This window comes from Primulina tabacum, chromosome 14 (assembly GCF_025594145.1).
Source record: "Primulina tabacum isolate GXHZ01 chromosome 14, ASM2559414v2, whole genome shotgun sequence".
NCBI lineage: Eukaryota > Viridiplantae > Streptophyta > Magnoliopsida > Lamiales > Gesneriaceae > Primulina > Primulina tabacum.
The window spans coordinates 33,340,027-33,352,918 of record NC_134563.1 but is presented as its reverse complement, the minus strand read 5'-3'; the positions used below and the strand labels follow the sequence as shown (position 1 = coordinate 33,352,918).

Below are 12,892 nucleotides of genomic sequence, written 5' to 3'. Positions count from 1 at the left end.
AGACCGTCTCACAAGAGACCTATTCTTTTATAATTTTAGAAATAGAATATGCTGCCATATTTGAATCGACAGAAATAGAAGTAGGGCTTTTTTAAAAAAATATTATAAATTAATTAATTCATTATAATAATGTGGCAAAGTGGGGAGTTTTACAAAAATATTGCAATCCGGGACTCACTGTCCCGGATTTTGACATTTTTAAAAAAAATTAAAAAACTAAAAAAAAAGGTAAAGCAGTGGTCACAGATTCTAAGAATCCGTGACCAAAGTCACGGATTCATGGAATCCGTGACAGAATTCGTGGCAGACTGTCACGGATTATTAGAATCCGTGGCTCTCACCTCTTTAAATTGAGCACTTTCCAGGAGAATTTCTTTCATTCGCATCAAATTTTTTTTCCTTCGGTCTCACTTTCATTCAGCTAGTTATTCCGATTTTGCGAGAATTTCATTCGGCGACTTCAGTGCATTTAGCGTACGTAAGTCTTTGAATTATTTTTTTGTTTATTATATTTATTATTGTCAGTTAATTATAATAATTTTAAGTAATCACAATAGTTATATTATTAATTGTATTATTGTACTTATTGGATACCGAGAACTTTATGACCGCATCGTAATAGTTTTAAGTAATAATAATAACTATACTTAATTTTATTACAATAATTATAAATTATATTATTGGAATTACATGTTATAAATAAGTATTATTCCACATAGATCATAAATAATTAGAGCTAAGTTAATTAGATTATGTTATATATTTATACACAAAAATTTAAGCAGAGAAGGGATACATTACTAAATTTCACAACATAGAACTTAGAAGCACAATATTTGGGGGGAAAAAAAAATACTGTCAATCTTTCTATTCTAATTATTAGCTATAAGAAAAAAAATCCATCGTTTGAAAATAAAGCTTTGACAACACATGAATAATACTATTTAGTACCAACAAAATTTTCGGTAAAATATATAAATACTGCTATGGTTTTGTTGAGGAAAAATCCCTAGTGCTCCGGTGTTGTTGTTGGACAAATTATAACTTTATTTAACTAAGTTGAAATTTTAGTTTTAAGTAATAATAATAACTATACTTAATTTATTTACAAAAATTATAAATAATAACTCTGTATTAATTGTATTATTAGAATTAGTTGTAATATAAATTATATTATTTAAATTATTATAATATTAATTGTATAATAATAACTATTTTGATACTTATATATTTATAATTATAAAATAATATTAATACGTACATATTAATACTTTTATATTGTATAATTTTAATACTTATATATTAATATTAATCGACTCACGTAATTTTGTTATTACTTATATATTAATTGCATCACGTATTAAAATATTAATACTGATTAATTAAAATATTAATTGTATAACATTAATACCTATACATTAATTTCATGAAGTAATTTTTTTATTCAAATACTTATAATATTAATTATATAATAATAAGTATACTTAATTTAATTACAATAAATGTATACGTTTTATAACTATTACTAATGTATTTATTATAATAAATAAGTATTACTAATTTATTTATTGTAATTACATGTTATATTTTTTTATAATAAATAACTATTGCTAATGTATATATTTTATAACAAATAACTATTACTAATAAATAACTATTAACTAATGATTTATTGTTTGCAAGATGACTGAAAATACGGAGAATGTGTTGTATTTGCGGGATAGACACATATCAACTAATATCAACGCTGAAAATATGGATGCAATAATTTCGCCACGCCGGTCAGACAAATGTCTTCTATGGTGTCATTCAGTGTGGTCCTATTAAATATTATGATAATCATTTGCTTACAGCCATTGTTGAGAGATGGCGTCGTGAGACACACACATTTCACCTAACCGTGGGCGAGGCAACAATCACCCTGCAGGACGTTGCCCTTATTTGGGGGTTGAATATTGATGGCATTCCCATCACTGGTGTAGATATCGCGTACAATAAACATACTTTACAACAGCGCTGCGCTACTTGGTTGGGTTTTACGCCCACATCTTCTCAGATTAAAGGTGCACATCTTTATCTGACCGCTTTGCTAGACCATTGCCTAAATAATATGGTTAATGACGAGAGCACTGAAGATGAGGTGACACAATATTCTCGTTGTGTTGCATTAATGATCATTGGTGGATGTATGTTTCCGGACTCGGAAGGTGCTGCTGTGAAACTTATGTATTTGCAGTTCCTTGAGGACATAGAATTTGTGAATACGTACAGCTGGGGTTCTGCTGTGTTGGCATATCTTTATAGAGAGTTGTGCGACACATCAATGAGTTTGAAGGTCGATTTGTGTGGCCCAGTTCAGATATTGCAGGTATTTGTACATTTATACGGTCATTATATTTTTTGTACTTTTTTCTTATGATTTGACTATTTCTGTTGTATGTTATTGCAGATTTGGGTGTGGTCTAGGATTATTCTTCTTTGTCCTGATAGAGCTCAACAGGTATCTATTTCAGAAGAGCAGGGTCTACCATTCCCACCATACGGCGCACGGTACTAATTAAAAATAGTTAAAATTTAATATTATTATTTCTTATTTTTTTAAATGAAAATATTGTGTACTTTTATAAATTACAGGTGGAGACGCGGATTTTCTTGGACACACACGGCCCAGCATTCGGTCCGTATAATGAGAGATATGCTTGACATGATGGTAGAAGGACATGTAGATATATAAATTAGTTGTTTAGAGTTTGAAATTTTTTTACAATTTTAATCTTATTTATATATTATGAAATTGGTAATCTTTTTTTCATTTTATTTGCTTCAGTTTCTATGGACAGTTTATGATATGGAGTCTCCGGAGGTTGGCAGAATTCTGGATGAAAATAGCATTCATCTATGTCGGTCGGCATGCGCATTGATTAATTTTCATATCGTTGAGATGCATAGACCAGAGCGGTGTCTCCGACAATTCGGAAGGGTATTCCGCCACCTGCTACTAACTTCGACAATTTCCATAGGCTGACTCAACAAGGCCGGAACAACTTCGATTGGGCGACATATCACGCGGATTTTGTAGAAATGTGGAATGATAGATATAATTTTGTGATTGGTGGAGACTATGTCATAACTGGTACGCCCGCCATCACAGTGGACTATATTGGTTGGTATTATCGCATTTCACAGATAGTGCTCTCGCCGCCAGTGGTACCTTCAAACATCATGGGCTATCATCCTGTTGAAGCAAACTACCGACAATTTATCGTAAGAAATGTTTTATTTATCTACATATGAACGTAAATTTATCTACATATGTACGTGAATATAATTTGTTGTATTAAATATGTGTTACATAACATATGCATCTATGTCACAGGCACGCCCAGCTCATGTGCAATATCCACCGATGTGGACAGGAAATGAGTTTGAACCCGGACCATCATCTTCAAATATGGCATACACTACTCCGCCAGTGGTTTCAAGCTTGCCATCGTATGACGCTGGTTACTACACTCCAATTGTTGGTAGTTTTACACAATTTCTACAAAGTGACTTTCGACCGGGTATGAATGAGAGTCACCCTACTTTTAACCCGTCGCCCATACCATTTCCACAATATTCTGATCCAGAAGGGTTTGAGGTTGGTGGGAACATTGCCGATACCAGTACATCTGCAGGACAAACAAGTACTCATGGAGATGATGAACAGATGTTAGGTCGTGGACGTAGAGTAATCAGGAGACCACCGTGTGGCACTGGGGGGCATCGTTACCATCGACATTAACTATTTATTTAGATATACACAATTACTTACATCGTATTGTTGTATGTTTAGCAATTTTTTTATTTTACTTACAAGTTGTTGCTGCAACATATTTTTTCAACATTCGTATACTATTTTTGTATTATTGACTTTTTAAAATTGTGGACTGTATTGATTGTGATTTATTATTCTTTTACGAATAAATTTACGGATAAATTTATAGTAATGAAAAAACATAAGTATAATTGCTAAATCAAGTCAGGGTATGTCAACAAACTACATAGTAAAAAATCTTCATAACAATACAACACTGAATTGTCATAACAATACAACACTGAATTGTCATAACAATACAATACTAAATTGTAAAATCTACGTCACAAACATAATTATTTTGCACCATAACTCGATCTTCCACCTGCACCTACCTGCAATGAACAAGAATTATTAATAAATACAAAATTTTTATACACAATTTTGTAATTACATTAATAACTTCACATGTTATGGTTTAAAAATAAAATACAATACGTTATTGTAGATTTTTTACCTCCCACGTTGTCTCTCCCTTGTTGATGGCTGGTCCATCTCATTTCTTATGCGTGTCATTCGATCTCTACCAGCCTGCCTCCGTTGTCGACGAACACCATTGTGTCGTAATTGGAATGTAGGTTCATCCCAATATTGTTCATCATGAATATGGTAGAATCTTCCATCGTATGTGTTCACGTATTCGCTCAATGTAAACCATGGTTGTACAAGCTGTGCGGGATTCAAACCAAACCATTTCGCTGCACATATAACATGTGAACAAGGTATTCCAAATATGGTGAATTTACCACAGGTGCAATCACGCGTAGAAATGTTCACAGCTTGTACGTGATGTTGACGACCTGGTCTTCCTCCTGTCGCGACGGATGCTGTTTTATCCTTTTGGTCAAATCTTACAACTCGATGTTCAATTGACTTTTTTGACCACATATCAAATTTAGAGTATGCATAGTCGGTCCATGGTTGATTTTTTTCCAGCATCTTATCACTTCGAGCTCGCCGTTGAATGAAATAATTCACGCAACGCTGAAAGCTCATCTCGACTATCGCAGTTATTGGAAGACGTCGCGCCCCTTTCAACACACCATTAATACACTCAGGCATGTTCGTCGTCATTATCCCTCGGCGCCATCCACCATCATGAGCCAATGACCATTTTTCTTTTGGAATGTTTGACAAATACGTGAAAGCTGCTGCATTATTTGTTTTAATTGCCTCCATTGTCGCATTAAATTTTGATACTTGGTGTTGTATCCCTGCTTCCCAACATAAGTCTTTTAAATGAATGTTTTTGAACCTGCTGTTGAAATTAGAGCAAACATGCCTCAAACAGAAACGATGAACACCAAGAGGAGGCTTGAAGTCAGGGAGATCTTGAACTGCACTTGTTATACCCGCATGTCTATCAGATATAAGGCACACACCACTACACCCTCTGGTAACATGTCGTGCAACATTACCGAGGAACCAATGCCAAGACTCATAATTTTCTTCATCAACAAGCGCAAATGCTAGCGGCAAAACTTGGTTATTGGCATCCAATGTTACTGCTATGAGTAGTTTGTGCTTATATTTGGTGTACATATGGGTACCGTCTACACTGATTACGTTGCGACAATGTCGAAAACCATCTATACATGGTCTGAATGCCCAAAACACAAAGTTCAAAACTTTATGTGGATGGTCATACGGTCGAAGATGCTTCCATTCTACAACAGTTCCTGGATTGTACTTCGACAAAGCTCCCATATATTTAGGAAGCAAAGTTACAGAGCTTTCCCATGTGCCATAGACTAACTCCACCGCGCGTTTCAAACTCTGCCATGCCTTAGCATACGATATATCATAACCATATTTTTCTTTAATACTTTCTCGCACATATTTGATTTTGTATGCAGGATCACAACGTACGATTCCCAAAAGTGTATTGGCTATCATGTTTACGTCAAGGTTGTGGTGATCTATACCGACTTGGGTAGACATGCATGTGTGATCACCACCATATTTTGTGATCATGAAGTAGCCTAAACTTTTTTTGAACGATGCTCGAAGTCCCCACCCACGATTGCCACCTTCGGACCAGTTCTTGCATTTGACCTTCCAAATTGTCGGAGAACTTTCGACAACGATATATTCACGTCTCAAAACCCGAACAGAAAAATCCTTCACAGAAGCTATTAACTCACCTTTGCTATTAAAAACCATTTTTACACAGCTCTGGCCTTTCAGGATTGTAAAAGTTTGTTCGTGATGCAGAAGGAATACCAAATGAATCTGGAATTTGTTCATGATAGACTTCATTGAAAAATTGAGGAATTTCACGTAAATGTTGCTCCGGTACAATAGGAACGTTCTCTGTCATTGTTGCTCCAGACATTAACACATGCGCCGATGTCCCTTCATTTACATTGTCAACATGATGATCATCTTCTCCGTCACTTGATGTAGCATACAAATCATCATTGCTATTCATGACATGATGCGAACTGTCCCCGAATAAATCATCTTGCTCAGGCATGTGTTCTGTAATTGGGGCGGGAATATTTGCATCCAATTGACCTGTTCTACTAGAACCCCATGCGACATCAACTCCTGATGGACCCGTGATATGATGATCCCAACCTCTTGAAGTAAAATCCCATTCTCGTGTTGTATTCATCCCCTGTGCATAGTCTTCTTCAGTGTCAGCCGTGATATGGTGATCCCAAGGACCAGTGTCGATCCCAGAGTATGTATGCCCTGACTGTTCATCGATGTGATACATAGAAGGTCCCGCTTCATTCAAACCTACTGTTCCCAAACCTTGCATTATTACTGGCATGACTGCATCAAAATCGTAATCACTTACGTTCTGTAACACTGGCGATGAATCAACATACAAGTACATGCAATCCAGTGTCGGCAACTCAAACATACATTGTAGACTATCATCATGTGATATAGACATGCTCTTTATTGTAACGAGCCAACGAGCTATAACAATATTTCGTTGACAACTTGATGCATAATTTTGATGGGTCGATATCCAGCTTCTGATGCACAAAATTCACCAATTGAGAAAATGTAATAGACCGAGAGATTTTAATGGGCCTTGTCGCGGGGATACTATATCCAACCCTACCATCTTCAATAATGACATAGCCACCTACATACAGTAAGCCTCTCACAGTATCCATGTCTGCACAAAAAAAAATGACATAATGTATACAATCATAACAAAATTTAATACAAAAAATTGTTATGACTTAGATTTAAAATTTAGATTTTTAAACATGTGTAATTAGAATTTTCAAATATATTAATTTCTTATATTAACAATTTTAACAATTAATTAAGTGTATAAAAAAATTTAAAATTAATAAAAAAAATATAATAAACAGAAACAAATGAACAATTTACAAGATAAATTTATATTTCTCAAATTTTTTTTACTACATATAAAATTTTTGTTACCTTAAAACTTAATTTGATTACTAAAATCAGACTTCTAAGTAAATTAATAATATTATTATTATTATTGAATAAAAATATATTATTATTATTATAAATATTATTATTATTATTATTAATTTAATATATATATGTACTGTCGAGACGTGCAACTTTGAAATAATTATAAAGAGTCATTAGTAACAAAATTTTATAAAATAGTATAATACAACCGAAAAAAATAATATTTACATTAATACAACATAAATAATACAATTAAAATATAAGAAATTATTTAAATTACCTTTTCAAATGTCGTTGTATGGAATTTGTAATTAAATCAGCTATCGGAGTTTAATATCTGCAATAAATTACAAACATTAAAAGATACAATATACATAAAACAATTCAATATAGAAAGAAAAAACAGAGATTCGAATTAGGAATTCTCCCAAATTCTAATACTCAGCACAATTCTCCCAAATCAAATTATGAATTGCTGAGACTCGGCGCAATTCTCAAAAATTATGATATTCAATAGAAAACTATAAAATCAAATTAGGAATTCCGATAATAACACGATAGACGCAATTTAAAAAGGGAGGAGAATCAGGGATTCTTTATAACTAACAAAAAATACCACGGAGTTACCAAAATAAAGAGCTGCGCAAGAAGAATGACGAACAAGTACTGAATGACGGATGAATTCGTCAAATACTCGGTGCAATTTTATTACATATTTTTCAAAATTGTTTTGTATATAACCACACAAATTTTAAGTAAGTTATTTCAAAATATATAATTGGATAAAAATATTTTAATTAAAATTATCAATCTATTATATAAATAATACAAACAAAATATTAAAAAAATTACTTAAATGACCTTCTCGTACGTAATTACACGGAACTTGTAATAGCATCAACGAGCGGTGCTAATATCTGAAATAAATGACAAGTATTATCAAAAAAACTACACAAAAGAAAATATTATTCTTAATATATAATATACTATTAACAACGAAATTAAACATTTCCTCTCGATATATCTTCAAATGAAAAGGATGATAAAATCAACAAATAATATTAATACAAGATCGAAGTGAAAAAGATAGATTTTGCGCATATGAATCAGATAAATAAATAAATTGCGAGAATGAATATGAGGAACAAATATTTTCGGTATATTTCTCGCAACCCGATGAACAAATATTTTCGGTATATTAGAGAAATGGAAGGTCAATACACGCTGAAGAGAGAAGCCTTTCTATTTAAAGCCTGAATTAGTGAGACATGATTGTTATTTATTATATCAATTTCTTATACTAACAATTTTAATTTGAATTGTACGAAAATAATATATCTAAGTTTTGGTGAGAAATAGTTATTTATTATATTTTTTATCTATATTATAAATAAACTTAGTTATATTTAATTAAATAATCTTGAAATAAAGAATTTATACTAATGAATTTACTAATACAAAACTTATATATAATTTATTTAAGTGGGTCTTTCATTAAAAATTACATGATTAGCTAGTTATATATTGCAGTGCACGCGATGAGTTAAAAATTTCACGTAAGATATCATAACAAAATTTTAAACAACGAATATCGCAGCATGCCCTACATAACAGTTCAATACTAATGGAATTCCTTTTTTTTTTTTGCTTTGTTAAAAGAAAAAAAAAAACTTGTCGTTTTCATAAGTCACGCGATTAATAAATGTCTCCTTTAACAAAATTATACACAATATTAAAATGCAAACGAAAAAAATTTTAATTGTATTAATAAAATATAAATAACATAATTAAAATATATAAAATTATGGAAATTACCTTTTCAAAATGTAGTTATATGAAATTTGTAATTGAATCAGCGAACGATTTTAAATATCTGCAATAAATAACAAACATTATCATAAATATTATACAAAAAAATATTCAATATAGAAAGAAAAAAAATTAGACAGAGATTCGACGGAATTCTCCAAAATTCTAATACTCCTCACGATTCCAAAAATTATAACTAACAAAAAATACCACGGAACGAGAAAAAAATAGTTGAGTAGGAAGAATGTCGAATATTAGTGCCGAAGGATCGATGAAAAAATATTTGCGCAGAATGCCTAATACTGATTGATAAATGAATGTTTGCGCCGATGGAAAAATGTCGAACACTAGATGCAATTTATAGGAAAAGAGGCCACGGATTATACACGAAATTGACCGAGTCAGAATCCGTGACAGACTGTCCCGGATTCAGAATCCGGGACAGTCTGTCACGGATTCATTTGAATCCGTGACACAATTTCTTTTTTATTTTTTTAATTTTTTTTTAAAAAAATTGTCCCGGATTGCAACATTTTTGTAAAACTCTCCACTTTGCCACATTATTATAATGAATTAATTAATTTATAATATTTTAAAAAAAAAAGCCATAGAAGTAGGGTGAATTATAGACATTGATCCGAATTATTGGGTTTTCATTTTTCAAAAAAGGCATACCATATTATACAATAATGCTGTCTTTTCCTTTTTATTTTTTTTAAAAAACAATAATAATTTTAATTGATATATTTAAACTTGTATTTTCCACCCTTATGGAAAATTAGCTTAAATACATCAAAGGCAAAATACAAGTTTAAATATATCAATTAGAATTAATATTATTTTTTAAAGAAAATATAACAATAAATTTTGAAGATGAATGGTAAACTTACGTATATTTATTCGAGAAACATGTCAACTTCGTACGTATCTATAATATAAAATAATACTTTTTTCTTAATAATATTTTTTTTATTATTTACCAAATATAATATATGTTTCACAAAAATGACCCGTAAAACCATCTCACAAGAGTTTTTGTATTTTTTTTCCGTCCTATCCTCAACTTCAAGAAATCTGCGTATTCAATTTATTTGAAGGAAGCGCCGGTGGCTGATTCGATTCATAGACAATACTTTCTTTGTCATTTCTTTAAAGATTTAAAAAAAAAATTCTTTAAAATATAGTACATGAACCTTTTCCATTTCATCAAATTCACAAGTCCATGGTTCCTCTGTTAGATTTAATATAAGCTAATTCTTTTTGACATTTTCACCCAGAATGTAGCAATGAATGAAATAGCAAGAAAAGCCAATTATCAAACTCTCCTCAATAAACTACAAGTATTAGCACACACAATACATGCATCGCCGCCCTCGAATTTACAACAACGATGTTGCAACTCATTAGTCGTTGGAACCTACATCTATGACCTCCATCATCACAGATTCAACCCCTTCAGATACACAAGAAAATACAACCCTTCAGATACACAAGAAAATAAACACAATCCGATCTGTTATCAACTATAGTATCATGCAAAATGACTTGTACCAAGTATTTACCATCTACATATATCTTATTTCATCGTCCTGAATCTTGCACCTATTATTAGATTCAAACGGCCACTGAAAGGGACAGGATCAGATCGCGAGTGATCTCACTTCATCTACTTTCCAAAGATCCTCCACGTACTTGTACCACCTCATCAACCCTTCGTCGTTTTTAGTGCGTTGGCACATCACACACGAATCGTTCATACACGATATAAATTTTTTCAACTTACCAGTTCTTTCGAAAATCGTGCTGTCAAGCTTCCTGAGTACATTTCTTGGTGCAGGAGGTGGAGGGACATCAACAAGTAGGCAATGGGATATGTTGAGAACTTCTAGCCCTTTCAATCCATCCAAGATAATAACTAAAGCATCCTTCAGAATCATTGAGCATCGAAGGCTTAAAACTTTCAATTTAGGTAGAAAGGCAACGAGTGTCGAAGTGAAGCAAACATCAAAGGGCCCCATTATCTTCAATTCGGAAAAATTCTTACAATTTTCTGAAATTTCCTCCATTAGAACTGGAGGGTTTGATATGCTAGGCATTGTTAGTGACTCGAGATCTTTCCATATATGAATTGCATGACATATTCCAGCCTCCTTTATTCTGTTCCATGCAGGCATGATTAGACGTTTTAGACGAGGGCACCTGCAATACAGACAGTTAGTTGCATTCTTCTGTTTCAATAATAGGGACAAGCTACAAGTTTTCAGGTGTACCTTTCAGCTGTGTAAGTCAACAGATCATTGCTGATGTAGAGATTGTAGTGAAAAATTAATGTCAATATGTTTCCACGGCTGAGATTTAAGGAGATCTTCAAAACTCGAGTCAACGTCTTATCAGACCGACCATCCACGTATACATATGGCTCTAACGGTATTTTAATGAAGTTTGATTTTAGCATCGACAAATCAAGATTCCTCCAGAGTAAAGGATCGCAAGCCGCCAATCGCCACATGCTACAAACTTGACCAATCCCTGAGATCAGATCAAAGATGTCCAGGGTTCGGAAAATCTTAACCAAAATATCATGATTCATATCCTCCCAAGTTCTCAAACTGGAGAGCTCATCGTCCATTGCACAAGTTTGCGAAAATTTCCTAGACGTCTTAGTCTCAACCCTAGGAAAGGTACCGGAAAAATTATCTAAATGAAGACCAGCCAGTCGAATTGCCACTCAAGTTGGCACACAGATTAAGTCATTATTTCCAGACTCAACAACTTCTTGTTGTTTCCAAAAAACAAACTTTTATCACCCATTAAAAAAATGCTCTTGGAAGCCAGATTGTAATAGACTCGAAGAATTATAACAACACATTGATAAGTTTATGTTACCAGGCCACTATATTCATGACTGGACACCATAAACTTCAATTATCCAAACGAAGATCACGCTTAAGCTCAATTCTTAAGTATACATGCATAGAAAAGGATATCAACAAATGAACCTGAATTCCATCAAGAAAACCACAATTTCAAAGTTCAAATTTCCCAGTTCTGACAAAAAAAATTCTCATGCAAAGGAATGGTGAACAAATAATCTTGTTTCTCCGACAAGAAACTTTCTCCTCCCCATTTATTAAAACCAGATGGAAGAAAGGAGTAACAAAGACTCCGTATGAGATCTAATTAAAGAAGCTGTAAAACATAAAACTTGGAAATGGGTGGGAGCAGCATAAAAAGATCAGCAAAAGTGACTCAAAATCACACATCACTACCTCTGGAGCCACAAAGATCAGCAAATCATCGTACCGGAAATTCACAACCGACCCTGAAAACCAAAGTCATTACATCGTAAAATACAAGAAAAAAAATCAAACAACAAAGCATCCATTACAGTTTTCCTCAATAAATCTAAAAAAACAACCTTTTTCACATCCGCGTCAAGCTTTACCCAAATCATATACGTCCCAGAATCAAGATCCAAACACAAACCAGAAACATTAAAAATTAACAAGAAAATAGACCAAGATTAGCCTGATACCTTTCGATTAAAGCAGGAAAAGCTCATACTCTGATTTTTCCATTAGTGGGCTGTCTTAAAATTATTTTAACACTATAATTTTAGGCAAAATGTAGTGAGTGAGATGAAGAAAGAGACCCAAATAGGAGGCGGCTTTGAAATGACACGAAAGGGCTTGTTTTTCATGGGATTAACGAACTATATAGTACAGAATCTCGAAGAGAGATTATCTGAATTGCTGACACCCAAAAAGCCGGTTGCCAAATGTGATTATTTTCGTGCAAAACGCTCGAATGGAACTA

At 32.8% G+C, this 12,892-nt stretch overlaps 4 protein-coding genes across 9 annotated transcripts; 1 reads left to right on the top strand and 3 right to left on the bottom strand.

Annotated features, from left to right (window-relative positions):
* The first annotated feature begins 1,800 nt into the window (after positions 1-1,800).
* Positions 1,801-3,830, top strand: LOC142523965 (serine/threonine-protein phosphatase 7 long form homolog). Its single transcript, XM_075627694.1, has 6 exons — positions 1,801-2,368; positions 2,450-2,550; positions 2,635-2,722; positions 2,828-2,863; positions 2,950-3,264; positions 3,377-3,830. Exons 1-6 carry the CDS (start codon positions 2,111-2,113, stop codon positions 3,782-3,784), a joined length of 1,206 nt encoding a protein of 401 aa, XP_075483809.1. The 5' UTR covers positions 1,801-2,110; the 3' UTR covers positions 3,785-3,830.
* Positions 3,831-4,309: 479 nt separating this feature from the next.
* LOC142523964 (uncharacterized) lies at positions 4,310-5,752 on the bottom strand. The gene has a single exon (XM_075627693.1). It carries the CDS (start codon positions 5,750-5,752, stop codon positions 4,310-4,312), a length of 1,443 nt encoding a protein of 480 aa, XP_075483808.1.
* On the bottom strand, positions 4,396-9,285 carry LOC142525585 (uncharacterized). The gene is made up of 4 exons (XM_075629900.1): positions 9,083-9,285; positions 8,129-8,184; positions 7,548-7,604; positions 4,396-6,992 (listed from the first exon to the last, which is right to left on the bottom strand). Exon 4 carries the CDS (start codon positions 6,759-6,761, stop codon positions 6,009-6,011), a length of 753 nt encoding a protein of 250 aa, XP_075486015.1. The 5' UTR covers positions 6,762-6,992; positions 7,548-7,604; positions 8,129-8,184; positions 9,083-9,285; the 3' UTR covers positions 4,396-6,008.
* A 1,103-nt stretch (positions 9,286-10,388) lies between these two features.
* Positions 10,389-12,875, bottom strand: LOC142524693 (F-box/LRR-repeat protein At3g48880-like). 6 transcript variants are annotated; one of them, XM_075628749.1, is made up of 4 exons: positions 12,612-12,875; positions 12,346-12,398; positions 11,347-11,773; positions 10,389-11,275 (listed from the first exon to the last, which is right to left on the bottom strand). In XM_075628749.1, the coding sequence occupies exons 3-4, from the start codon at positions 11,703-11,705 to the stop codon at positions 10,717-10,719; spliced, it is 918 nt and encodes a 305-aa protein (XP_075484864.1). In that variant the 5' UTR covers positions 11,706-11,773; positions 12,346-12,398; positions 12,612-12,875; the 3' UTR covers positions 10,389-10,716. The 6 variants fall into 6 exon arrangements, with proteins under 6 accessions (XP_075484864.1, XP_075484868.1, XP_075484863.1 ...); XM_075628753.1 differs by having other exon boundaries at positions 11,347-11,605; XM_075628748.1 differs by having other exon boundaries at positions 11,347-11,748; positions 12,612-12,873.
* Positions 12,876-12,892: the final 17 nt, after the last annotated feature.